The 27,684-nt window shown below is 39.4% G+C and overlaps 1 protein-coding gene across 4 annotated transcripts; it reads right to left on the bottom strand.

Moving 5' to 3' along the window:
* Positions 1–27,569, bottom strand: LOC111894913 (putative B3 domain-containing protein At5g66980). 4 transcript variants are annotated; one of them, XM_042900835.2, is made up of 4 exons: positions 27,383–27,569; positions 1,327–1,463; positions 796–1,251; positions 1–703 (listed from the first exon to the last, which is right to left on the bottom strand). In XM_042900835.2, the coding sequence occupies exons 2-4, from the start codon at positions 1,387–1,389 to the stop codon at positions 137–139; spliced, it is 1,086 nt and encodes a 361-aa protein (XP_042756769.1). In that variant the 5' UTR covers positions 1,390–1,463; positions 27,383–27,569; the 3' UTR covers positions 1–136. The 4 variants fall into 4 exon arrangements, with proteins under 4 accessions (XP_042756769.1, XP_023746761.1, XP_042756770.1 ...); XM_023890993.3 differs by lacking the exon at positions 27,383–27,569 and adding an exon at positions 1,871–2,329; XM_042900836.2 differs by lacking the exon at positions 27,383–27,569 and adding an exon at positions 1,588–1,863.
* Positions 27,570–27,684: the final 115 nt, after the last annotated feature.

Here is a 27,684-nt window from a genome sequence, read left to right as displayed (position 1 = left end):
TTCGGCAACACCTACTATCAATTCCTGCGTCCGTCCCTGCAGATGAGTGATGTTTCTAAAAAAAGAACATTTTACATAGACGTGACCTTGCTTACATCATAAAAGTTAGTCCATTTTAAAATATTTTTTTTCAAAATTAATTATCAACATTGAGCCGTTTCTTCGTAAATGGCCTTCCACGTGATTTGAACTCCATCTCGTCTGTGGACCACACCTTTAAACCCAGCACCACCTCCACACGTACCTCCATACGTGGCGGCCGCTCTCTCTTCCTCTTCAATTCTTCAACCACCGAAGCTTTACCATCTAGCTTTGTGGACCACACCTTTAAACCCATCACCACCTGCCGCCCTCCCGATCTCATTGAAACTTGAGCCGCCGGAACTTTTCCCGCTGGCTGCCTCACCACCACACGTGGCGGCTGCCTTCCTGACTTCCTCTTCAAGACTTCACTTTTCTTGGTGACTTTTGCTAGACAGAACTTATCTTCCCTTTTGAGAAACTTGAATACACATTTATCTCCTTCACATAACTCATTAGCTCGCTTGAATTCACTCCAACCCCCTGATAAATAGTATCTTGTATATTTAATACCGCTTTGTAAACATAACTTCATCGGCCACTCCTTTCCCTCAATATTCTTCATATTTATGCTTCTTCCAGCTTTTAGTCCGGTCAACCGTGAAAATTCCAACGGAAATCGCTGATGTAACCAAATTTATGCGAACAAAACTTATTATTATTATTATTTTACTTTTGGAATAAAAAATCTATTTATGATACCTTTTATCTTACCAAAGTATATTTGTCTTTAGATATAATCTTAATAAAGAAAGGATCCCCGTCATCCCCATCAATATCACCACCATCGTCATCGTCATCCTCCTCGTATTCTACTCCATTGCCACCATCATCATAATAATTATCTTCTTCTTTTTCTTCTTCTTCTTCTTCTTCTTCAGTGTCATCATGTTCATCCTGGATTTTTAAGGGGAAATTTTTTTCGCACCCATTTGGACTGAAAATTGAAAGTTTGAAGGTGGATTCATCAAGGAGCCAAAACACAAGAAAATCCCCAAATCCCAAGTCGCTATCTTCAACAACGTCACTCCATCCATCGGCAAAGTAGTAAATTTCACCTTCTTTTTTTATCTTTAATCTCCATTCATACCCTCCATTTCTTGATAGGAGTATTGGGTTCTCAGGGATCTTCTTCTCCAAGTGCTTGTGGACAAAACCAGGTGGCAATTCCTGCAAAATTGCATGATAATGAAAATTACAGGAAAAAGAAAAATAGAAATTGGATTGCTTAATATAAATGATTACCAGGTGAGGGGCAGAACGGTCAAGCAAGATCTTGAAGAAGGACGGGAGCCCACGAGGGGCCATTTGCAGAGGGCTTTAGAATTTGGGAAAGAGGGATGCCAATTGCCAAACATATGTGCCCTTATTCCCCCATACACCTGAAACATCAATAAGTTTTGCTATAAACAAGAAGGATGGACCTATCTTCTGCTCATTTTAATTACATGGTAACTATGGGTACATTATAGATCAAATTACATATTGTTCAGAAGGTGAGAATACCATATTTTAGAGAAAACTTGCCGAGGCATTTTGTCAAACACCTTATATGCAATGAACTTCTTTATAAAGAAACAATACGGTATTACCAGGTAGAAATACCATTTTGTTTTCATATGCCGTTTCCAGATATACTCGTAGTTCTTTCATTTCAAGATTTATGATTTATGAGTTCAAATATGTTGGGTGTTTGTTTTTCGGTTCAAAATACTCGGAATCAAATAGAGAATTAGGGTCCAATGGTGATTTCTTGGGAGAAAAGGGGAGAGTTGTGTGATTTATCTACCTGATTTCCTCGGATGCAGTCGATTGATTAAATAATGATGAACCTCGAAGACAGAATGAAGGGTTTGTATACATACGAGACACTTATGTCGATGACGAAATTAAAGTTCAAAAAGATAGGGTGAAAAGGAAAAAAAAAAGGTTGGGAGAGAATGGAGAGAGAGTGAAAAGGGAAGGTTGAACATAAATGGTGAATGGCAACCAAAAGTACAAAAATGTTGTGTGAACCAAAAGTAAATAAATAAATAAATGTTGGTGTTGACAAAGAGAGTGGGCATAGCTAGTGAGGTCGCCATCGGTCGCTGAACACCGCCCCTAGCTTGCGCCAAGAGGGTCGATAGCTAATTGTCAGCATCTTAGAGAGAGAGATGAGTAAATGTGTTCAGTCCTTCATCGTTGTAACTTTCATCTCGGGTTTTTGTTTATCTTTTTTACATCTCGATTTATTTTGCTATTCCATTATGCATCTTCATTGTTTCTGTTTTTGTTCTTCATATTTCAATGAATTATCAACTCCTATACTCTATTTTTGTGATTTATGTGTTTGATTTCTACAATTTACCGTTGTCTTTTCATGGTGTTTGGACGAATACCAAGTGCTCAATGAAATTCCTCATATATCATTTATTCTATATGTAGCATAAAGACCTTAATTCATGATGATTTTTTCTTTGGGTGGTTGTCGAAGCTGTTTTCTGAAAATAACTATATTGTTATTTGTGAATCTAGTAATTAGATTTTCTCCTATCATCTGATCAATTTTAAAGCATCGGGATTTTCTAATGAGATTTAAAACCATTTGCTTCATGAGATCAATTGTTCATAAGATTAGAATCATAAAACTGTAAATTCATACACTTTCATGATTTCTGCAGCTTACTCTGAGCCTCTGACCCTTCTTTATATTGTTGGTGGTGTTTTTGCTACTGGTTGGATAGGTACATATTCTTATCTACTCTCATTTATCTGTCATTTTCACAATGCCCATTTTGTAATCACTCTTCCATTCAGAGGTTTCATGTTGGATTCTTACCGGTGGAAGGCAAACAAATGTTATTAGGTCTAGATATGTCCAAGTACTTCTAAATCAAGATATTAGTTTCTTCGACACATATGGCAACAATGGCGACATCATGAGTCAAGTATTAAGTGATGTATTGCTTATCCAGTCTGCACTTAGTGAAAAAGTAGGTTCTTTTCTCATCAAGTTTTGCTTATTGGAATTAATATGTAACATTTTCTTTAACCATCATTATCATTAATGCAGGTTGGTAATTATATCCATAACATGGCTACATTCTTCAGTGGGCTTGCAATTGGATTCCTCAACTGTTGGCAAATTGTTGGGCCGACTTTATTAACTGGCCCTTTTTATTGTGGTTGCGGGAGGAATATCAAATATATTTCTCCATAGACTTGTGAGATGGGCATTTGCTTTAAATTTCCAAGATGCATTGCAATTTGTAAATGCTACCTCAATTCAATCTTAAGTGTTATTATTTTGGTTTTCTTAATTAAAATTAAAGGTAGAAAATTAGAACTCACCAAATGCATTTTGCTATATATGTGGTAGAGCTTTGATTTGTTTGGACTAAGTTCAGGTTCGATGAATGTACTCCAGATTTTCCAAACAACATAAAAATTAATCAAAAAAATAAAATTTGTTTAATATATGTGCACAAAAACTGTTTGTATATTAAAATAAAGTAATATAATTAAATTAGAAAAAGAAAAAAAATAGAGTGTTAAAAGTGTTACCACCCCATACCAAATGCTAATATTAAGTGCTAAATGGCCAAAAATAAAGTGGCATTCAAAAATCTGACGTGACAAGGTGTTAGGAGTGTTACCACTCCCCTTAGCCTTAGGCTGAACATAAATGATGAATTGTCAACCAAAGAGATAATGACTTAAAAGGGTAATATATTTTTCGATATGTACATATTCGGTCACTGAGTTTTCTTGTTCATATTTATCCCCTTCAACTTGTTAAACTGTACATATTCAGTCCTTATGACCGGTTACTCCAGGTTATCCGAGAAAAATGACTTAACCGAGTAATATATTTCTCATTTTGTGCGTATTTAGTCATTAATATTGTTGTACACATTTAGTCCTTAATATTTTTTTTGTTTCAAAATAAGTCATTTTTGTTTTTGTACTCATCAGTACTTATAAATGATTTCTTTAAGTTTTTCTCACGACATCTTACGTGGGACAATCATTGATGATGTGTTTGAGGTTGTTGATGCTTATGTCCATCGCGATCTCAACTGCTTGGTTACGTAGGTATTGTGGTTTGGCTTAGGTCTTGTGTTCTGAACGTTGTATCTTCTTCATACAATATCATATTTTAACGATCTTTATATTTATGTGTTCGTTTTTTGAGTCTACAACTTTCGTTATGATTACTCTCGTTAAAATTAGTATATTTTTACTTACGATTTTATAAAAAAAATATCCCTACATGCATTCATAAAAAACGTATGGATATAAAGATCGTATGTAAAAATACATTAGTTTTAACATGAGTAATCTAAACGAAAGTTGTAGTAGACTAAAATACGAAGGCATGGATATAAAGAATGTTAAAATCTGAGATCATATGAAGAAGTTATAATGTTTAGAACAGATGACCAAAGTGTAACACCGTAAAAATTAAAACAATTTTTCACTTTTGAAAAACACATTTTTAATTAAACAATTCGTTCACAAAACGTCATAACATCAAGTTTTCAAATCACAATGTCTCCCAAGATCAAAATACATCCAATTCCCATATGTGTGTACGAAAAAAGCCGGCGCCTTCCCGCGGTCATCACTGGTACCTGAAACACATAACACTGAACACTGTAAGCATAAGCTTAGTGAGTTTCCCCAAAATACCACAATAATCACATAATAGCCACTCGAGGTTGTAACTCTGTTGACCCTCTGGTCAATGTGTCTCAGTGGGGCCCTCCAACCCCAACTCTCTGTGGGCCCTCTGGCCCGAACTCTAGGGTCCCGAAAGTCCCAACTCTGTAACTCTGAATCATGCATATCACATATCACAATAAATCACAACACATAATAACATGCAATCACACTGGCATATAACTCTATAATACTCTGTCTCTTAACTCTGTTACCACACTAGGTAAGTATAGTGAGAAGACTCACCTCACGTATATCGATATCTCGCAAATCCCGGAAATCACTCGCGCTCGATCCCCCGAGCTATAATCCTCCTATAACACAATATATCTCTAATTAACACTTTCACAACTAAGGTTGACTACCCCTATCAAGTCAACACTGGTCAACTTTAGTCAACGGTCAACGGTCAACTTGACCGGACTCGACGAGTGCACTAGGGCGACTCGGGCGAGTCTATACGTGTCCACTGATTCCCTGGGATCCTCTCTCGACACGTCGAGTATTTTCCCAACTCGACGAGTTCCACCTGGCATGAGTTGCGGGGCCACCACGACTCAACTCGCCGAGTCTCAAGAACAACTCGGCGAGTTCCAGCTTGACTCAGTCCACCTGTCAACCCTCTCTGTCTCTCCCTGACTCACTGAGTCAACCCCTTGACTCGGCAAGACCTCTCACTGAGTGGTTATGGACAATCTTCATGCTACTCGCCGAGTCTGTTCTTCGGACTCGGCGAGTCTATGCCATGCATAAACTCAAACTCACTCCTGAGGTCAGATCCGTTCCAATAACTCATAGATCCAGTCCTTCCAAGCACATACATCACGTAAACTTACTATCTTGGTGCTCATGCAAAGGTCCAAAGGCCTTATTTGATGATATGGTCTCTAGAATGCTATTCTAAGCTCATGGCCTCCATTAACACTCATAAAGCTTGAGGGAAAAGAGTCTCTAGACCTCTTTGGGTCCAGATCTAAAGCACCAACACAAGAAGAGGCCAATTACTCCATGGATCATTCCACAAAGAAACCCTAACTCTTAGATTTACACCAAGGACTGAGAAAGGAACGAATGGTTACCTCAAATGAAGTCTCTGAGCTCAGGAATCACTGGATTAACACCCTCTTTGGTCTCCTCTTGCCTTGATCCTCTTCTATATGCAAAAACACCCACAAATAGTCAAGGATCTTCCTCTTCTCTCTCACAAAACTCTCAAAGACTCTTTAGGGTTCTCTCTGGGGTTGGTGGCCGCAAATGACGGCCATAAGCCCCTTTAAATAGGACTCATACCCTGGAAATTATGGTTTCATTATACAGCTTGGACTCGCCGAGTCCACCTTTTGGACTCGCCGAGTCTAGACGCGAACCCGTGCCCAAACCGTGATCATACTCGGCGAGTTTGAGCTCCAACTCGCCTAGTCTCCTCACAAATCACCAAAAATTATAAGAATAAATAATACCTGGGAATCCGGGCTGTTACAATTCTCCCCCACTAGAACTAGACTTCGCCCTCGAAGTCTCGCTCTGCAAATAACTCCGGATGCTGCTCACGCATCTCACGCTCCGGCTCCCAAGTCATCTCGAACCCCTTCCGATGCTGCCATTGAACCAAAACCAAGGGTACCTCCTTGTTCCTTAGAACCTTGATTTTGCAATCTCTGATTGACACTGGTCTCTCAGCATAATTCAGGCTCGCATCCACCTGAATATCCTCTAATGGAACCACTGCCGACTCATCGGCTATACACTTCCGCAATTGCAACACATGGAAAGTGTCGTGAATCTGCCCCAACTCTGCTGGCAAATCCAAACGATAGGCTACCCGGCCTACCCTCGCGATCACTCGGAATGGACCAATATATCGGGGGCCCAACTTGCCCCTCTTCCTGAATCGAATCACTCCTTTCCAAGGAGAAACCTTCAGGAGAACAAGGTCGCCGACCTGAAACTCAAGCTCGGACCGGCGTCTGTCTGCATAACTCTTCTGACGACTCTGAGCGGTCAACAACCTCTGTCTGACATGCTGGATCTGCTCTGTCGTCTGAAGCACGATCTCTGTACTACCCATCACACGCTGTCCGACCTCTCCCCAGCAAATGGGGGTCCGACATCTCCTCCCATACAACAGCTCAAAGGGCGGCATACCAATGCTCGAATGATGGTTGTTGTTGTAGGAAAACTCTTCCAAGGGCAAGTACGTATCCCAACTTCCCCCGAAATCCAACACACATGCCCGGAGCATGTCCTCGAGCGTCTGAATCGTCCGCTCACTCTGTCCGTCTGTCTGGGGCTGATATGCGGTACTAAAATGCAGTCTAGTACCCAACTCCTCGTGAAACTTCTTCCAGAATCTGGAAGTGAAACGCACATCACGGTCTGAAATAATCGAGATCGGCACTCCATGCCGTGACACCACTTCCCTCACATACACCTCTGCCAATTTCTCTGCTGAAAAACTCTCGCTGATAGCAAGAAAGTGAGCGCTCTTCGTCAACCTGTCCATAATCACCCAAATTGCATCAACTCCCCTGGCAGTCCTAGGCAATTTGGTGGTAAAATCCATGGTGATCAGTTCCCACTTCCATTCGGGAACCTCCAACGGCTGCAACTTACCATGCGGTCTCTGGTGCTCGGCCTTAACCCTATGGCAGGTCAAGCACCTCTCAACAAACCACGCAACATCCCTCTTCATACAGGGCCACCAATACTCTTTCCTCAGGTCCAAATACATCTTAGTGGCCCCAGGATGGATCGAAAATTTCCACCGATGAGCCTCTTCCATCAAAATGGTACGCGTTCCTCCCACAAACGGCACCCAGATACGCCCCTGGAATGTCATAAGCCCCCTACCATCGGTAACGAACTCTAAAATCAAACCAACAGCTCGCTCTTTCTTCTGCATCTCAGGTTTCACAGCCTCGGCCTGTGCCCCACGAATGGCGTCCAACACTGGAGCTATCACAGTCAATCTCAGACATACATCCCGCAGCGGGGTGCTCTCCGCCCTGCGGCTCAGTGCATCGGCTACAACATTAGCCTTGCCTGGGTGGTACAGGATCTCACAATCATAATCCTTAACCACATCCAACCACCTTCTCTGTCGCATATTTAGGTTGGGCTGATCCATCAAATACTTCAGGCTCTTGTGGTCCGTGTATATCTTACACCGACCCCCGTACAGATAGTGACGCCAAATCTTGAGGGCGAACACCACTGCCCCCAACTCAAGATTGTGGGTGGGATACCTCGTCTCATGAGGCTTCAGCCGCCTCGATGCGTATGATATCACATGCCCTCTCTGCATCAGCACTGCTCCCAACCCCAAGATCGATGCATCACAATACACCACAAAGTCCTCCATCCCCTCCGGGAGGGCTAAAACTGGGGCTTCACATAGCCTTTGGCGAAGCGTCTTAAAGGAGGTCTGCTGCTCTGGTCCCCATGAAAAAGCAATACCCTTCCGGGTTAACCTGGTGAGTGGCACGGCGATCTTGGAGAAATCCCTGATAAATCTCCGATAATAGCCTGCCAACCCCAAGAAACTCCTGATCTCGGACGGTGACCTCGGCACCTCCCAACTCATCACTGCCTCCAACTTGGCCGGGTCGACCAAAATCCCCTTCTGGTTAACGAGGTGCCCTAGGAACTGGACCTCTCGCAACCAGAAATCACACTTGGAGAATTTGGCGTAGAGCCTCTCCGATCTCAGAACTCCGAGGATCTCCCTCAAATGTTCCTCATGCTGCTCTCTGGATCTCGAATACACCAAAATATCGTCGATGAACACGATCATCGACCGATCCAACATCGGTCTGCACACTCTGTTCATGAGATCCATGAACACTGCCAGGGCATTAGTGAGTCCGAAAGGCATCACCACAAACTCATAATGCCCATAACGAGTCCTGAACGCTGTCTTCTGGATGTCCTCATCTCGCACCCTCACCTGATGATATCCCGACCTCAAATCGATCTTGGAAAACCAAGATGCTCCCTGTAACTGATTGAACAAATCGTCAATCCTCGGAAACGGGTAACGGTTCTTGACCGTCAGCTTGTTCAACTCCCGATAATCAATGCACATCCGGTGTGAACCATCCTTCTTCTTGAAAAACAGGATAGGCACTCCCCACGGCGATCTGCTCGGCCGAATAAAGCCCTTCCCCAACAGCTCCTGAAGCTGCGAGGATAACTCTTGCATCTCTGGAGGTGCAAGGCGATAGGGCACCTTGGCAATAGGTGCGGCCCCCGGAACCAAATCGATACTGAACTCCACTTGCCTCACGGGAGGCACACCCGGAAACTCCTCTGTAAATACATCCGGGAACTCACGCACTATCGGAACCTCCTCAACTGACCTCGGTCTCTCTGAATCAACCCGCGTATCCATCACATACGCCACACAGCCCTTACAGCCCTGCTGTAGACACTACCTCACCCTAGCGGCCGAACAAAATGCTGACCCAGAACGTGTACCCTCGCCGTACACTGTAAGAACTCCCCCACTAGGGTCTCGTATGGTCATGAGCTATCGCTCACAGAAGATAACCGCACCGAATCTACTCAACCAGTCCATGCCCACAATGACACAAACATCACCCATCGCAATAGGAATCAAATCAATCGGGAACTTAACACCGAAAATCTCGAATACACACTCTCGGATCACCTTTGTGGCATAAATCACCCTCTCGTCAGCTATGGAAACTCTCAGAGGCCGGCTCAACGCCTCACGACTAACACCGATATGCTGACTAAAAGCCAAAGATACAAAAGACCGACTCGCACCCGAGTCAAATAACACCAAGGCAGGTACAGAATTCACAAGAAAAGTACCTACGCATAACATAATATAAGCACAATATCTCAACATCAAAATAAATACATGAAAGAATACATACCGGCCATGACATCGGGCGCTGCGTGGACCTCCTCCGCGGTGAATTGAAAGGTTCTCCCTCGTGCCCTCGGCGCTTCGGCCTTCACTGGCCGACTCTCGGTAGCTCTGATGGCGGCAGGGGCAGATCCCTGAGGTGCTCCCTGTGCTGATCCCCGCAACTACGGACACTTTGTCTTCCGGTTTCCGGTCTGGTTACAGTGAAAACATACTGCAAACCCCTTGGGGCAGTCCTTGGCCAAATGCCCCTCCTTGCCACATTTGTAGCAAGACCCTGCTCTGCACACTCCGTCGTGGCTCTTGCCGCACTTGCCACAAGTGCTGCCCCTCTGGTTCCCTGATCTCGAATCGGCGGGCTTGGTCCGCTTGGCTACCGGTTGGGACTGCACCGGTCGTCGATCCCTCCCCTGAGACTCAACCTCCTCCCTAGCCTGAGTCTCCAGCTCTATCTCCCTCTTCCGGGCATTTGCCTGAAGCTCGGCAAATGTCCGGTACGTCGAGTTCGCCATGAACTCACGTATGTCCCTCTTCATAATGCTCAAATATCGACTCATACGTGCCTGCTCGGAGGACACGTACTCTGGGCAGAACATCGCCCGCTCATGAAACATCCTCGTGATCATAGTAACAGACTCAGTACCCTGCTTGAGGGTCAGAAACTCTTGGGCCAAACGCTCCCTCTCCACCTGGGGAACGTACTCATCTCGGAACATAGCAGTGAACCTCTCCTAGGTCACTGCTGCAAGCTCAGCAGGCGTATAGTGCGCCGTCACAAATTTCCACCAGTCCTTCGCCCCCAAACGAAGTTGGTTCAGCGCGAACCGGACTCTCAAATGCTCAGGAGATGAGCAAGTGAAGAAACACCCCTTTATGTATGAAATACATCTCATCGCCGCAATCGGGTCCTGGGTCCCGTCAAACTCCGGTGGTTTCGTGTTGCTGAACTCTCGGAACAGCAACGCATCACCACCCTGCGGCCTCGTCGTAACTATGGCTGCAGTGGCTGTAGCAACAGCAGCCTCAGAAAGAGCAGCGTACTTCTCATCAAATGTCTCTGTCAACGTGGTCTTGATAGACCTGAACATCTCTAGTATCTCTGCTCTGATGGCCGCAGCCACCTCCTCCTGAATGATCCTACGGATCCTCAACCCTCGTGTCACTGGTCCCTGATGTCTGGCGAGTCCCAACCATGATCTCTCTCTCTCTGAAATACAACATAAGAATAATATCAGGGACTCGCTCAAGTATACTCACACTCGAGTACTCCATCCTACTTGTTCCCTGGTACTCCAAGGAATCTTACTTGGACTGTGCACTGACCCGATGTCTTTAGTAGTACGGGCCCAATACTACCGTCCACACCACATCAGCATCCACCCCAAGTCCTCCTCCCAGAGTCCCAAGTCCCAAGCACTCTACTCTCTCTAATCATATGATACTCGCAACAGATCTCTCAAAATCTCCTCGTTGCTACCTAACCACTTTGAAATATTCGTAGCAGTAAGACTCCTAGACTCAGGCATCACATATCAAGCCACTCTAGTCCTAATAAGAATACCTAGTCTACTCTAGCATGCATATCATAGCTCATCAGATAACATATTACATCATATATTATAACACTTATAATGATGGTATTTTGGGAAGTCACCGTTCGGGCGCTGGCTGTTCGTACACACGACTCTGCTCTGTTTATCTCGCAAGTTCTTCTTTTGAAAACTTGTTTTATTATCAAATTTTTTCTCAAATCCTCGGTTTGAGTTCAGATACGCCCGAAGGTGCACCCGAATCCCTCAAACCTAGGCTCTGATACCAACTTCTAACACCGTAAAAATTAAAACAATTTTTTCACTTTTGAAAAACACATTTTTAATTAAACAATTCGTTCACAAAATGTCATAACATCAAGTTTTCGAATCACAATGTCTCCCAAGATCAAAGGGGTCCAAGGGGCATAGCCCCTGGCTAAATTAAAAAATGCATCAAAAATCCAATTTAGAAAGTTGACCCTTCTTTTTCCTTGAGATCCGTTTAATGACAGGTTTGGTAGTTTTATGACAATTTGTAACTGTCTATTGACAATTTTCAGACAGGAATGATATATTCGTCTTTTGGTCGTTTTTCTGGTACATCTTGAAGAACATTTTCACATACATTCTCAGATTTCATTCTCTGAATTTCATCCAATTGAGTGTTCGATCTGTACCATTGAAATACTTCAATTTGATAGTGAATCACGACTTTCAGAGAATCCAAGCAATCTATTCATCCCCTATTTTCTAACAGTTTATAATCGCATGAATCAATCTATGGTGTAAGATCTCTCTTTAGGGCTAATTTTCGGCTCTATTTATAGTTTTCAGATTCAACTCGACGCGTTTGGACACCAACTCGGTGAGTTCTTCATTAAAATCCCATATTCCCCAAATCAGCGTCAAGAATCGCGAAGCTTCTACTCAACACGTTGAGTTTGTGTTAAACTCGACGAGTTCGTTGGAAATCATCATTTTCTCATAACACAAAAGTCGTCTGAAATTGTCTCTAGTTTTTAGAACATTTTGAATCTCATCAATCAGAGTTACGAGTCCCTTCAATATTCTAGCAGCCTACGAACTCCTTTAATCTCATGACAAATAATTATATTATCTATCAATACCTTCGTATCGTTATCTGTGATACAAGAAATTGAGTGGGTCGGGATGGGAAACCTGGTGAGTACATAGAAGGACCTTTATTAGCAGACATCTATAATTCCTAGATGATTAGGCACGACAATATGATAATACTTTGGGTAAACATGACAACATGACAATACATTAGTACTTTGGATAGTCACGACAGGCACGACAGTACAATAGTACTTTGGTTTAGCACGACAGTACAATAATACTTTGGATAGACACAGTAGGCATGACAATACAGTAGTACTTGGGATAGAAACTGCTTATTATTTTGCACAATTATCACTAACCTATCACAACTACTATCTCACACGGCTCTAACACGACATCTCTATTAATATTTGACACAACCCATTACTGCCCAATCTTATTATTAAGTATGATAAAGTATAGATAGTTTAACCAGGTAATAATTATATCATGTTGCATGTACATATTAAACACATCGAGACAACGCATATATCATTTAAGCAAGACAAAACTTCAAAAATAGGTCCCTGTTGTTTCACAAAATCTGAAGTTTGGTCCCTAATTTACAAAAACCTCACGGATCGTCCCTGTGGTTTCAAAACTTTTAACATATAGTCCTTTCGGCTCACTACGTTAGCATTTCACCGTTATCTCATTTTTCAATATTATAATGCAGGGGCAATTTCGTCATTTCAGTTGTAACCTTCTATCTTTAAAAGAAATTGCATGTACGGTTTTTGTGCAAACCCTTTACCTTTATCTGCGATCGTCATCTCTATACTCATTTCCACTGTTGGTCGACCGTTGCACCCTTTACGACATCCAATCGCTTCTGATTGAAAGATGGTGACTTGCAGATGTGGGAATGAAGCAATGAAGATCACTTCATGGACGCAGGGCCGACCCTAGAGGGTGGGCAATTTGGGCGATCACCTCGAGCCTCGCCAAATCTCGGGGCCCCTTCAAAAAATGATTAGCATATATATATATATATATATATATATATATATATATATATATATATATATATATATATATATATATATATATATATATATATATATATATATATATATATATATATATAGTTTTTAGCTAATATAAAACAAATAACGCCGAACAAATTAAACAAAAACATATGTAGTTGATTTGGATGAAACGCTTCATTAACTGTTGGGTCAAAAATATGGTTTATACTTTACTTTTCTAGGCAGATATATTTTTCTGTAATATTTTTGGAGTTTACGGTCAGGTGGGGTTTGCGGTCAGTGTTTACAGCCATAAACAGGTTTACGGTTGTAAACCCATTTACGACCCATGTTCCCCTTGTATAAATATAGGTGTTAGGGTGAGGAGTAGAGAGTGATGAACAGAAGAGAGTTTACGGCCAAGAGAGAAACTAGAGATGAGTTTTTGTGTGTGTGAATCTTTTGTATCTGAAACTTTAATTCTAATCAATTCATACAGAGATTCATATTATTCTTCTTCTCATTCTCTTCTATTTGATCTGACATCATCTGTTTGATTGGGATTCCGCACCATCAAAATGATCTGATTGATACACAAGCATATTAGGGACTTACAATTGGTATCAGAGCAAGGTTGTATCAGTCAATTTTGTCAGATTTGGAGCATTATTTGATCTTATTTTCGAAAGATTTTTGCGTTTTTGGATAGATCTCTGAAAAATAAGGGGGGTTTGTTCTTCGTGTTTTTCATAAAAAAAGGTTTTTGATCGAGTTTTGGAGCAAAAAAGGGCAAAAATCATTGTTTTTGGTCGTAACCTGCGAGGGGGTGGCGGCCAGCAGCTAGGGTTTCCGAGGAGTTCACGGCCTGAGGTTTGCGGCCGCGACTCGAAGTATACGGCTCAGCAGTTTGCGACTCGGTCTCGCACGTTTCCGGCTTCTGAGTTCTCGGCCTCGCACATATAAAAAAATCAGAAGCGCATTTGGAGGTGCCGGGTTTCGAACCCGCGACCTCCTGCTCAACAATTCAGCGCTTTATCCAACTCAACTAGCCGAATCCTTCTTCATTTCATTCGAAATTTAAACTATAACCCGTCTTTCTCGCAACACGTTTTCCTATTTTGACACTTTTAACCCAAAATTTAATTCCTTTTTAATTTTAAATTCCTTTTTCATCCAAAATAAAAAATAAATAAATAAAAACATTTTAAAATTAATAATAATAATAATAGTATAATAAAATAATTAAAAAAAATTTATTTTTTAATTTTATTTTTGATTTTTTATTTAAAAATTTTGACTTTGACTTTCAAGTTTGACCTTTGACTTTAAACTTTGACCTTTTCGTTTAACTTTTAGATTTTCAAATTTAGCTTTTCGGTTTGACTTTTGAGATTTATAATCAAAGGGTTTGACTTTTAAGTTTGATTTTGGCTTCTAGTTGTGCTTTTTAATTTATTTTAAGGTCTACGAGGGAGTTGAAAACATGAAAGAGAGTCGTCAGGATATGTTAAGACAAAATTTCAACATTTTCGATTATATCCCTGGAGAAACCCTCGAAACTCAGTTGCAGCGATTTACTACACTTACTACTGAGATGAATATAGCTGGGATCTTCTTGTCTAAGTTTGAGATAAACAAAAAGCTACTGAATTCACTTCCGAAATCGTGGGATATGAACATGGCTATCATCAAGAAGACAAAAGATCTCAATCATCTTAGTCTTGCTGATGTAATTGAAGAACTTGATGCTTTGAAGTGTGGAAATACAATGAGTTCTGTAAACCTTCCGGTCAATGAAGTTTCATGTTCTCAATCATGTGAAGTTTCATGTACACTATCTAGTGAAGATACGATTAAAATTCTTCGTGAACAAATTGATTTATTAAAAGGAGAAGTCGAGGACCTAAAATACAAAGGATATCAACTTAGGAAACGACAGAAACCCCTGAAGGTTGAATTAGAAGCAAAAACCAAAGACTTTAGGAGGCTTCAGGAAGAGTATAGCAACAAGTGTGAAAATTGTGACTATATTAAGAGAAAACTTGCTGCTGTAACTGAAGAACTTGACACGTTGAAACTTAAGTGTGGAAAAACAGATATTAGTTTCCAAAATTATACTGCGTCAAGTCTGACAGTCAAGTCCTTATTTGAAACCCAATTAAAATTCAAAGATAATCAAAACAAGGGTTTAGGGTATGATAGTGTTCTTCCTCCTTTCAATCATAACTATATATCCATACCTTTGACTCAGGAAGAGATTGACCGAGAACCATTTATGGTATACGGTAAACCAGTTGTTGAAAAGGCAACTGAGGGTGTTGAGTTGAACGATACTAATGCTTCTACTTCTTGTGCAGGCAAAGTAACAGAGGATGAGAACAAGGAGAGTTCTACTGAACAAACAAACGACCCCTTGAACTCTGAATCTGTTGCTTCTAATCAACCTACCGTTGGTAAATACAAGCCACCATTTCAAGCTAAACAGAGTGCCTGTTACAACTGTGCGTGTGGGAAAAGCAAGAGACAAGGCAAAGATACGCCACCAGGGGCAGTAAGAAATAACTTCACAGTGAAGAAAAAGACTTGTTTTCACTGTGGAACACCTGGACACATTGCCAAAAATTGTCCTAATTGCGCATACGTTCCCTACAACGCACAAGGATGGAAAAACGCGCCAAGTGTGAGATACTTCAAAAGAAACCCTTCCAGGTCACGTTCAGAAAATGGTGACTGGAATGCGCAAAAGGCCAAGAATCAATCTTCCAAGGCCAAGCATCCAACTCCTAAGAACAAGAAGGGAATGTTGGCCCAAAAGTCTAGTTCAAGAGATGCTCCAGTGAATCCAAGACCGGTTATGTCAAAGTCATCTAGGCAAACGGCTTCAAGTTCCAAATCAAGTGCCAAGGCACCCATCGGATCGAACAAGAAATAGGTCAAACCCGAATATAGATGGGTACCAAAGGTGAAAACTCCCAAATCTTCTAATGACTCTAATATTTCATCATCTTTTGTTTGTGATAAGCAGGATATGTCATGGGAGAGAGTACCCTACATTAATGACAAAGGTCGACCCAGTTTCAAAATGAACTGGGTTCCGAAGACCAACTGATCCCGCTCTGTGTCGGAGCAGCTATGGAGGAATATCATCAGACTTCGGTTTGTTGGTAGTGGCTGCTCCTGACATATGATTGGGGACATCTCTCAACTGTACAACATTCAGACCTTTGTTGAGAGTAGGTGTCCTTTTGCGGGAAAGGAAGAAAGGAAGATATCACAAATGGGGTTAGTGCTTAATGATATGAAGAATTTTCGGATCTGTTGTGAGATTATGATTGCTGTTCTCAGACCTTCTTAATGCAGATTCAATCGGTCAAACGTTGTTTGCGTTTTCTTCTCTATACTTCTGAGTTTTTCTTAAGCTGATTCGCTTTAAAGACTAATTTTTGTTTTAGGATAGTTTAAATTTGCGCATTTACTTTCGTTTCTCTCCTATGCACAAATTTAGGGGGAGAAATAAAAACAAAACAAAAATTAGAAAATTTTAATTAAAAAAAATCCAAAAACATTAGAAAATCAGAAAATCAAAATATGGTGTTAATGGAATGTGCTTGCAGGAGATGTTTTGGGAAGTGATATAATCATGTGATAACAGGCAATCTGAATTTGTGTAAGGGAATGAATCTGAATTATCTAGGCTCTGTGTTTGATGCGCTGGTAGGCACGAAAGATTCTAAATGAACTTGACTAGGAAGATTTGAACTTAAGGAATTCAAGGACTTGACAAACATTGACCTAGTTAGATCCGTTTAGCCTGACATCACGTCGCTCGGATAGGTTGAGCAGGGAGATATGCATGGGAATCTACTGGTCACACTAAAGAACCTGTATCTAGAACTGTGGATTCACTTTTCCTCGATGTGCGGATTCTATCCTTAATTCCGGTTGGATGGGGTGACTGGTAAATTCCGATAAATTAGGTCTGTAGAAAATCGTTTTCTTTCTTTCTGTTTGTTAGTCATATGTTGTCTCCTTTGCGTGACTTCCAATCCGACCTGGTACACAACATATGCAACTCTATTTCTCTGTATGTTATATATATGAAATTCCTTTTATCTGTTAGCCATATGCTGTCTCCTTTGCGTGATTTCCAATCCGACCTGGTACACAGTATATGCAACCTTCTGCTTCTCAATCCCTCTGAAACAATAAGTAATAGCAATCTGAATCTGTCCTCTCTCTGAATGATTGTCTGCTCACCCGATGTAAGGAGTACTCTGTAAGTTCTTGATGGCTGGGGCATATCAGGAAGCGGGAAACACGTTCTAGTACACTTAAAATTGAACACATACAGATTGTCTGTAAATCTCGCTGCTCGATTTAGGTGGATAACAATATACCTAGTTGTAGTCAGTTAAATGGTCTTAAGAAAAAATTATTTAAGGATTAGGGCCAATCATGATAATAAAGTTACAATTAGATATATGCATGTATCATGTCATTGGTAAATTGTCCAAAACTTGTCACAAATGTTTCGTGTTTAAGTGGACTACAATACTGGCGATCGATCAGACGAAGATGTGAAGATAAGGGTACCGATAAGTGGAATAAGGTTGTCCAACAACTTTGATCCCAAATCACTCTTAAAGTTATCTATTATTTTTGTTTTTGTTAAGTTTGTTCATAGTGTTCTTCTAATTTATATATTAAGGGAGAATTAAAATTAAAAAAAATCAAAAATCAAAAAAAAAAACTCAAAATCAAAAATAGTGTTATTTCTGTTTTACTTTTTGTTCTAAGTTTTCTTTTAGTTTTGTTTTTTCTTGAAAAGTGATTTTAGGTGAAGATGAAACTCATGGAGACTGTATCGAAGATTTCTGAGCCAAGGCTTCGTCCGTGAGCATCGAAGAATTCTCATTCGAAGGAGCAAGAAATGAAGATTATTCTTTCAACATTCAATCTTTTAACCCCAGAAGCAAGGTGAAGCTGAAATTGAAGATTATGTGACGGATTGCATTGAACCCTCCTCAATTAGTATGCTTCTATCTTAAACCTGTTGAAGCGATCCAGAAGATTATTTCTCTCTGATGTTCTCTCTGAAGATTCTCAAGCTGAAAGTGCCATCTTTCAAGAATCAGTACAAGAAGCCTCCTCACCCAATGTGCGTTCAGAGTCAAATCTTGAAGAAAAGCTCAAGTGCTCAAGATGAAGTGATTCATTGAAGATTCATCAAGTACATCTTGAAGTTGTGAAGAAATCGAAGGTTAACGCTGAAGCCAATCTCCAACTGAAGATTAACAAGAAAAACCAACTACTTTTTAAGGGGAGCTTGTTGGGTCATTTAAGTAAAGAAAGCTATAAACCAAGGGGGAGATTGTTGGGTCAAAAATATGGTTTATACTTTACTTTTCTAGGAAAATATATTTTTCTGTAATATTTATGGAGTTTACAGTCAGGTGGGGTTTGCGGTCAGTGTTTACGGCCGTAAACCCTTTTACGGCCCATGTCCACCAAGCCCATGTTCCCCTTGTATAAATATAGGTGTTAGGGTGAGGAGTAGAGAGTGATGAACAGAAGAGAGTTTACGGCCAAGAGAGAAACTAGAGAGGAGCTTTTGTGTGTGTGAATCTTTTGTATCTGGAACTTTAATTCTAATCAATTCATACAGAGATTCATATTATTCTTCTTCTCATTCTCTTCTATTTGATCTGACATCATCCGTTTGATTGAGATTCCGCACCATCAAACGGATCTGATTGATACACAGGCAAATTAGGGACTTACATTAACTATATTACACGTCCCGAGTTCGAACCTAGAGTTGGCCAAAGGTTGTTTTTTGCTTTGTTTTTCATATATTTTACTTGTAAGGCCTAGGGCCCAATGTATTCTATTTTTTTCGTACTTGTAGTTTGGCTAAGGGGCCAACAATTACCATCTCTGTATTTTTTCCCTCCCTTTAATATTAGTATTATTGCTATTAATTAAAATATATTAATATTTGTTTTGATTATTAGCACTGTTTTATATCTAGGCTTTATTCAACTAAGTACTTTGTTAATTTGAGTTCTAGAGTTCAATTAAATATGATTTAGAATTTCTTTTTTTACTGAAAATTTGTAGCTCAGTGTACATGCTTTATGTATATCTTTTACAGATTTTGCAATTGGAAACTTTATTTATTAATTTGTACTAATTGTAGACCTTGAAAAGAAATGAACGTCACTAAAGTAAGTGTTATTGTATTAACTTTTTAATTTAATAAAATTTTCCGAGATGCCGTATTTCATTAACAAAAAAAAATCGTTATGAGGGCCTCATTTTTTATTTTTCCCCGGCCTCAAATCAGCTTGGACCAGCCTTGCATGGACGGATCGTAACCCTGGAAGACAATTTTGGAACTGTACAAGATGTGGGTTCCTTCGATGGTCTGATCCTCTTTTGTGTGCTAGGGCATTGATGGTGATTCCAGGTTTGATAAGATCAATGAACCGATTGGAAGAAAGGGTTGCCATTGTGAGTGCACAATTGTGTAACTACCGGTTGATGTTGTTTTATCCATGGGTGTTCTTTTTTTGGTTTTATTTATGTAGGGGGTTTTGGAATTGGTGTTGTTGTATTTTGTTTATATATCAGATTAATGTGTAACGGAGTGGTAATGGTAATGGTAATGGAATGTAGTTTGTTATAGTTGATTGTTGAATTTCTTGAATGTTTTTGAAATGCAATTGTTAAGTGTATTGTAAATGCATCTTTAAGATGGTTTTGATTTGCAATTGAAATGTATAATGTTATAAATTGATCTTTGAAGGGTAGTACACATAACATATTAATTTATTACCAAAATTGTGCATACACACCATTACATGCAAAGTTTTAAAGTTCTTTACACAAGTATACATGACTTAAGTTTCAAAAGACCTACAACACAAGCATCTTAATAACCACTAAACATAGTTTTTAGCCCCCTCCAACTTCACCACTGCCTCCCTTCCCTTTACATGTTCTGGAATTGTGCCCTTTGTTATGACACTTTGAACAAGTGACTGCCAGATATTTCCTTCTCAATTTACCATCATGGTTGTTTGGCTCATCAACACCCCTCATTCTCTTCTTCTTAGGCCTCCCAACCTACACATATTGATATACTATAGTTAAAATTGAATTCATTCCATGTTCACATGTATACTATATATTTGGTCTACTTGAAATACAAACCTGTGTTTTATGTTTTGGTGGAAGTAAAGTGAATGGGCAGTTACTTTTAGGCCACATTGAACGTCCATTCAATGGATCAATTTTGTTGAAATACATGGCTTTCTATGTTGATAACCTATAGACAGGATGGACCCATTCATCAACATGTGGGGTATTTTCACCATTTTCAATTTTGTCCCATATAGCACAAACAACATGTCTACATGGGAAACCTGTAATCTCCCAAAACCTACAACTGCAACTTTGCTCAAGTTTACCACATACTGCTCTTGTCATGTGCTTGCCACTTGGTACTTTCCTGCTCAATTGTATTTTTCCACATAATTAGCTGCATCAGTCTTAATCTTTTCAAATATTGTAGCTGCAGTAGGGGTTATAAGTCCTTCACACTTATCTATTTCCTTTTGCACAACACATAACCTCTTCATGAGATACTCTCTAATATACTCTAAGCAAGTGATAATAGGTTTATCCCTAGCTTCATTTAGCTTAGAATTGAATACCTCACAAAGGTTATTCAACAAACAATCAGTATGTGCCCTACCTGAATAATAGATATTAAGAGAAGACAATTACACATATAGTAAACACACAATAGGAAAGATTAACATTTATCAGTAAATTTCTACAAACATACCACTAAAGTGAGATTTAGACCAAGTGTTTGTTGGGATCTTACACACCCAAGCATGAGCCTCTTCATTGATCTTCTTCAACTCATCCATTGCTCTGTTAAAATGATTGGTTGTTGTTGCTTTACCACACTCCCAAAGTTGGTCACTTAAGTCTTTTCCTTTCCACTGTTTCTTCATATTTATCTGGATATGCCTCAAACAGAACCTGTAATCTGCACTGGGGAATACCATATCAATTGATGGTATTATTCCCTAAAGAAAAGTCAATGTATGAAACATCAGTTACCCAAATGTATCTAGCAATAGTACTCAGAAAAAAAATTTAGGTGATACATACCTTTTGTCTATCAGAAATGAATGTAAAGTTTGAATTTGCTCCCAGATCCAAATCTTCTCCTAATAGTTCCAAGAACCAGGTCCAACTACTTGTTGATTATGTCTCTACCACGACATATGCTATAGGGTATATGCCATTGTTTGAAAGTACCATTCACGCCTAGAAAATCTCTTAACCCAACTTTGAATCCTAACTTCAATGCACCCAGACAGACATATATTCTTCTAAAACTCTTGTGGTAATAGACAGGGAGGTTTCTGGATACACATCAATCCGAATTGTTGTACTAGGATTAGTGTTTAGTAGCTCCAACACATAATCCCTTAAAAATCCATATTGTACTTGGTAGTCCCCACTAATGATACGTTCAGCCATTGTCTTTGCCCTAGCAACCTTTTGCAATGACATTCCTAACTCTAGTATCTTGCACAACTCTTCGTGTAAAGCTTTCACTGGAATTCTAGGGTTACTCTGAATTTGTTGAACAATTAAGTTTGCAACATATCTAGAAGTGCAAACTTTAACCGCCCTTGTTTGCAAATACTTATGCTCATCTTGTACTGTTTTCACCAACCAATCCTGATTTTCATCAGCCCTCGAGATTTGGACCGCCCATGGACATGTACCTTTATTGGCAATTACATCTTTACCCTTGCACTTTGCCCTACTTCTAGTTGAGGGCCCACCACCATCAACTGCTTTAGATGGCTTACTTACAACACCTTTACATTTCACGCTAATCCTGATTTTGACATTTTTTGCTAGGTATAAAGACCTCCTTGTTTCTATAGCATGTTAGTTAATTTATTTTTTTAACATCATGATTGGTTTTGAAGACCTGGCCAATCTGAAATGGTTTTACATGAACCTCTCCATGTGAGAATCTACTTAACTTACTCAACTATTTTAGCAGTCTCTTCCTATCATCTTCATGAAATCCCGCAAATTGATAATCATCAGTCGCAATAACTTCCAACTCATTATCAACCATGTCATTACCTTCATCTGTTGAATGACTGTATAAGATTCCATGTTCATCTACATCAACAACATTATGGAATTCACTCATGTCTACATCTACATCAAATTGTATGTTAGACTCATCCACATTGTATTCACTATCATCAGAATCATCTCCAGTACCCTTAGAACCATGTCTAGTCTCAGAATAGAAAGCCTCTCCACTATCATCACTCACCATACCCTCTAGATAATCCACTTTTGGTTGTTGTTCACATGAACTTTGAACATTAAACTCAACATCATAATCAACATAAAGTGAATAATCCTCTACAAATGGTTCAAAGTCATTAATCAGCTTGGCAACTTGGTTCCTCTACATGGTAAGTTCCCACTGGTTCTTCAGTTTCAACTGAACTAGTGATCACTTCTTCTTGAGTTTCAATTTCATGATTGACCACTTCCTCTTGAATGACATGACTTTGTTTGCTAGCCTGTGACCTTATATATGGCAGAATACTCTTTGAGTAATCATGCCCTTCATCAACATCTAATACTTGTGACTGCTCATAATTAGGGTTCATAGACTTGCTTAAATCAAGCTTTCTACTACATGATCTTTCTTCTCTCCTACAAGGTTTCTTTTTATTCATTTCAGGTGACACACTATCAGGATCCAACTTTCCAATAACAACTTTAGAAGGAGACTTGTAATAACTAGCTACCCTTGTCTGACCATTTTCAATATACACCCTTATAAGTCTGTGTTTAAGGACATATGATACCATTTTAAGTACATCTTGGTCATTACCTAAAGGCATTAAGCCATAGTCTAAAGGGTATTCAGGGATACAGAAATGGTAGTAAAGGGTTTGCTCAGTTTTATACCCTAGTTCTCGAACCATGTCATCAAGCTCATGAACTAAAAATAAATCAGTGTCAACATCATCTACATATGCTACAACACCATCAACATATTTCCTTCCAGATGCTTTGGTGAAGACACCACTGTGGCGTATCTTCAACGTGAAATAGTTGTCATATCCTTCTGCAAACTCAAAAAAAGGGTAAAGGCGATGATTTCTCTACGCGAACACAATCGACCAAGAAAAAACAAGTTTTGTTGTAGTATCGTGTCGTATATTTTTCCCAAGTCCTTCACGGTTGCAAATTTTTCTCGAAAACACCATATTGATAGCACCATTTCAATTCCTTCATCTTAAACCCTAAATCCCAATTTTTATTCTTGCTTCTACGATGGGAATGAACCTAATGATTACAAATGTAACTGGTTATGTTCTTGGGAGAGGGACGGATAGTGGAGTTGACGTGCAAACAATAGGTAATCATTTCATTCTAAAGAGAGAAGGTTACAACTGAAATGACGAAATTGCCCTGCAATATAATATTGAAAAATGAGATAACAGTGAAATGTTAACGGAGTGAGCCGGAAGGACTAAATGTTAAACGTTTTGAAACAACAGGGACGATCCATGAGGTTTTGAAACAGCAGAGTTTCGTCTAACACCTTAGATGTTCCCTTAATGTGATCTAAGTATGATTAATAGAGAGTCTTAGTGTAATGATCCTGGTGACTAATGGTAGTCAAGAATCCTCACTAATCCCAATGTCTACATCAAGATCTATCAAGTACGGATTAGCCAATATGACAGTTGGGCAACAAGATCATTATGACATAATAGCTTTTATGAAATCCAACAACCAAACCAACATGACCATTCTAGGCACCTCTCCCATAAGTAGATCTATCAGTATAATGACTTGGAATTACTAATAAATCTTATTTATAGGTCCATAATAACAAATTATGACTATAAATATAAGTTACACCGAAAGAAAATAGAGTGTAGCTTAACTTACAGAGGTTTTAGTGAAAACCAGGATCTAAACGGGTAGAACACTGACTCAGGAACTCCTACTCGAAGATTACAACTAGTTGAGCACACACGGGTGTCGCAGGGCTTCGCCGTAGGCTAAAAACAAAGGAAAAAGTGCTAAAATCGAAGAACTAGAGAGAGAGAGAGAGAGAGAGAGAGAGAGGCTCTAGGGGTAATGGGTGAGGAACTTATATGCGAGGACTATTTATAGGTGGTTTTTCCAAGTGCACGTCGTGCGCTTCTGCGACGTTGCTCCTCTCGGCTCATGCCACGTGCACAATAACGGTGGTCCACATACGCATCTTCTATAAGGTATCACGTGTCATGTTCTCATGGTGCCACATGTCAAAATATCATGGAGCCACATCAACAAGTCTCTCGGAGGAAGGCGGCTCCTAACCATGCCACATGGCGCCCTCTCGTGGTGCCACGTCACCGCGCACACGATTTTCTAGATTTTCAAAATGGTGTAACTTCATCATATGAGCTCCATTTTCGACGTTCTTTATATTTTTGGAAAGTTATCGACGAGATCTACCTTTAGACTCCAACAACTAATTCTCACTCTATCAAAAATGTATATTTTTTATAGGCTTAGGTTGTTTAGAAATTGTTGTAGAAAGCATAACTCCTACGTACAGACTCCATTCTCGGTGTTCCTTATATCGACGAATTCTTATTAACGAGATCTTCAACTCTCGTTTAGATGGTTTAGACTAACAATCAACCGATCTAAAAGTCGATATCAATGTGCACACTGTTGCACTGAATCTTAGAAAAATCATAACTTCCTCTAATGAAGTTAGATTTAGACGTTCTCTATATGCACGCTCTCGGTTTAACGACTACTATGCCTTTTATTTAAATTACTTAAGCTAAAAAATTATTTGTGAAAATCTCACTTTTTATGATACGCAGAGTCATGTTGGTTTAATCACGAAACTTCGAAGAAACATAACTTCTTCATACGAAGTCGGATTTTAACGTTTTTTATAAGCGTGAAATACATGTCACACATATTATAATTTGGTTAATATTATTTATCCTAAATAATTTCCTATTTAAAAAGTTGTTATTATGACTTATAATTACTTATTTGCCTAGCTCGACAGGTGTTACAAAGGTCTTCAAAAATAGACACCCCTCTCCTACATCGGTTGTGGACGATGTGATTTCATTATCCTACATGTGGCATAAACATTAGGGTGGTGTACAAGTGTAAACCGGGTTGAATTGATCTTGTTATCCTTTTGATTTTTCTTTGTAAGATGTACCTTGATACAATAGCATCTTACCTCCTTCCTTAGTGTGGTTTGTTTTTTGTTTTATTTTAATATATTTCAGTGTTTCCAGAAAAAAAAAAAGTTTCTCATAAAAAATAACATTTTCCATAAACCTGTTTACATCATAAAAGTTAGTCCACTCTAACAGTTTTTTTTTTTTCAAAATTACTTAACAGTTTGTTTTTTCAAAATTACTTATCAACATTGAGTCGTTTCTTCTTAAATGACCTTCCATGTGGTCTCTTCTCCATCTCGTCTGTGGATCGCGCTTTTAAACCCAGGACCACCTCCAGACGTACCTCCACAAGTGGCTGCCTTCTTGGCCTCCTCTCCAAAACTTGACTTTTCTTGGTGACTTTTGATAGACAGAACTTATCTTCGCTTCTGAGAAACTTAAATAAACATTTATCTCCTTCACATAACTCATTAGCTCGCCGAAATCTACTCCACCCCGCTGACAAATAGTATCTTGTATAGTTACGGCCCTCTGAAAGCAACTTCATCGGCCACTCCTTCCCGTTAAGATTCTTCATCTTTATGCTTTTTCTTGCTTTTAATCCGGTCAACCGTGAAAATGCCAACGGAATCCGCTGATGTAAACAAAACTTATTATTATTTTTTTATTTTTGGAATAAAAAATCTATTTATGATACCTTTTATCTTACCAAAGTATATTTGTCTTTAGATATAATCTTAATAAAGAAAGGATCCCCGTCATCCCCATCAATATCACCACCATCGTCATCGTCATCCTCCTCGTATTCTACTCCATTGCCACCATCATCATCATAATTATCTTCTTCTTTTTCTTCTTCTTCTTCTTCTTCTTCAGTGTCATCATGTTCATCCTGGATTTTTAAGGGGAAATTTTTTTCGCACCCATTTGGACTGAAAATTGAAAGTTTGAAGGTGGATTCATCAAGGAGCCAAAACACAAGAAAATCCCCAAATCCCAAGTCGCTATCTTCAACGACGTCACTCCATCCATCGGCAAAGTAGTAAATTTCACCTTCTTTTTTTATCTTTAATCTCCATTCATACCCTCCATTTCTTGATAGGAGTATTGGGTTCTCAGGGATCTTCTTCTCCAAGTGCTTGTGGACAAAACCAGGTGGCAATTCCTGCAAAATTGCATGATAATGAAAATTACAGGAAAAAGAAAAATAGAAATTGGATTGCTTAATATAAATGATTACCAGGTGAGGGGCAGAACGGTCAAGCAAGATCTTGAAGAAGGACGGGAGCCCACGAGGGGCCATTTGCAGAGGGCTTTAGAATTTGGGAAAGAGGGATGCCAATTGCCAAACATATGTGCCCTTATTCCCCGATACACCTGAAACATCAATAAGTTTTGCTATAAACAAGAAGGATGAACCTATCTTCTGCTCCTTTTAATTACATGGTGACTATAGGTACATTCATATGTGACTCGCTAAGTTCATGGATTAATAGATCAAATTATATATGGTTCAGAACGTGAGAATACCATATTTTAGAGAAAACTTGCCGAGACATTTTGTCAAACACCTTATATGCAATGAACTTCTTTCTTTACCAGGTAGAAATACCATTTTGTTTTCATATGCCGTTTCTAGATTTACTCGTGGTCCTTTCATTTCAAGATTTATGATTTCACAGTTCAAATATGTTTGGGTATTTGGTTTTCGGTTGAAAATACTCGGAATCAAATAGAGAATTAGGGTCCACTGGTGATTTCTTGGGAGAAAAGGGGAGAGTTGTGTGATTTATTTACCTGACTTCCTCGGATGCATTCGATAGATTAAATAATGATGAACCTCGAAGACAGAATGAAGGGTTAGTATACATGCCAGACACTGATGTCGATGACGAAATTAAAGTTGAAAAAGATATATCGAAAAGGAGAAAGACTTTGGGAGAGGATGGAGATAGAGTGAAAAGGGAAGCTTGAACATAAATGGTGAATGGTCAACCAAAAGTAAAAACATGTTGGCGTTAAATTGACAAAAGTAAAAACATGTGTAAAATTGACAATTTACCCCAAATTTTATTTTTTCTTTCCTTTTTTATCCATTC

Source organism: Lactuca sativa, chromosome 4 (assembly GCF_002870075.4).
Source record: "Lactuca sativa cultivar Salinas chromosome 4, Lsat_Salinas_v11, whole genome shotgun sequence".
NCBI classification, from domain to species: domain Eukaryota; kingdom Viridiplantae; phylum Streptophyta; class Magnoliopsida; order Asterales; family Asteraceae; genus Lactuca; species Lactuca sativa.
Note: the sequence above shows the minus strand (reverse complement) of the source record. Positions and strands in the feature narration are given on the sequence as shown.

What these genes read in the sequence shown, in the direction of transcription:
- LOC111894913 (XM_042900835.2), bottom strand. Translation starts at nt 1,389, where the DNA reads ATGGCCCCTCGTGGGCTCCCGTCCTTCTTCAAGATCTTGCTTGACCGT. An exon ending in ACCGTTCTGCCCCTCACCTG is followed by an intron (nt 1,252 to 1,326) that starts GTAATCATTTAT and finishes GCAATTTTGCAG; the next exon opens with GAATTGCCACCTGGTTTTGT. An exon ending in CTAAAGACAAATATACTTTG is followed by an intron (nt 704 to 795) that starts GTAAGATAAAAG and finishes TGGTTACATCAG; the next exon opens with CGATTTCCGTTGGAATTTTC.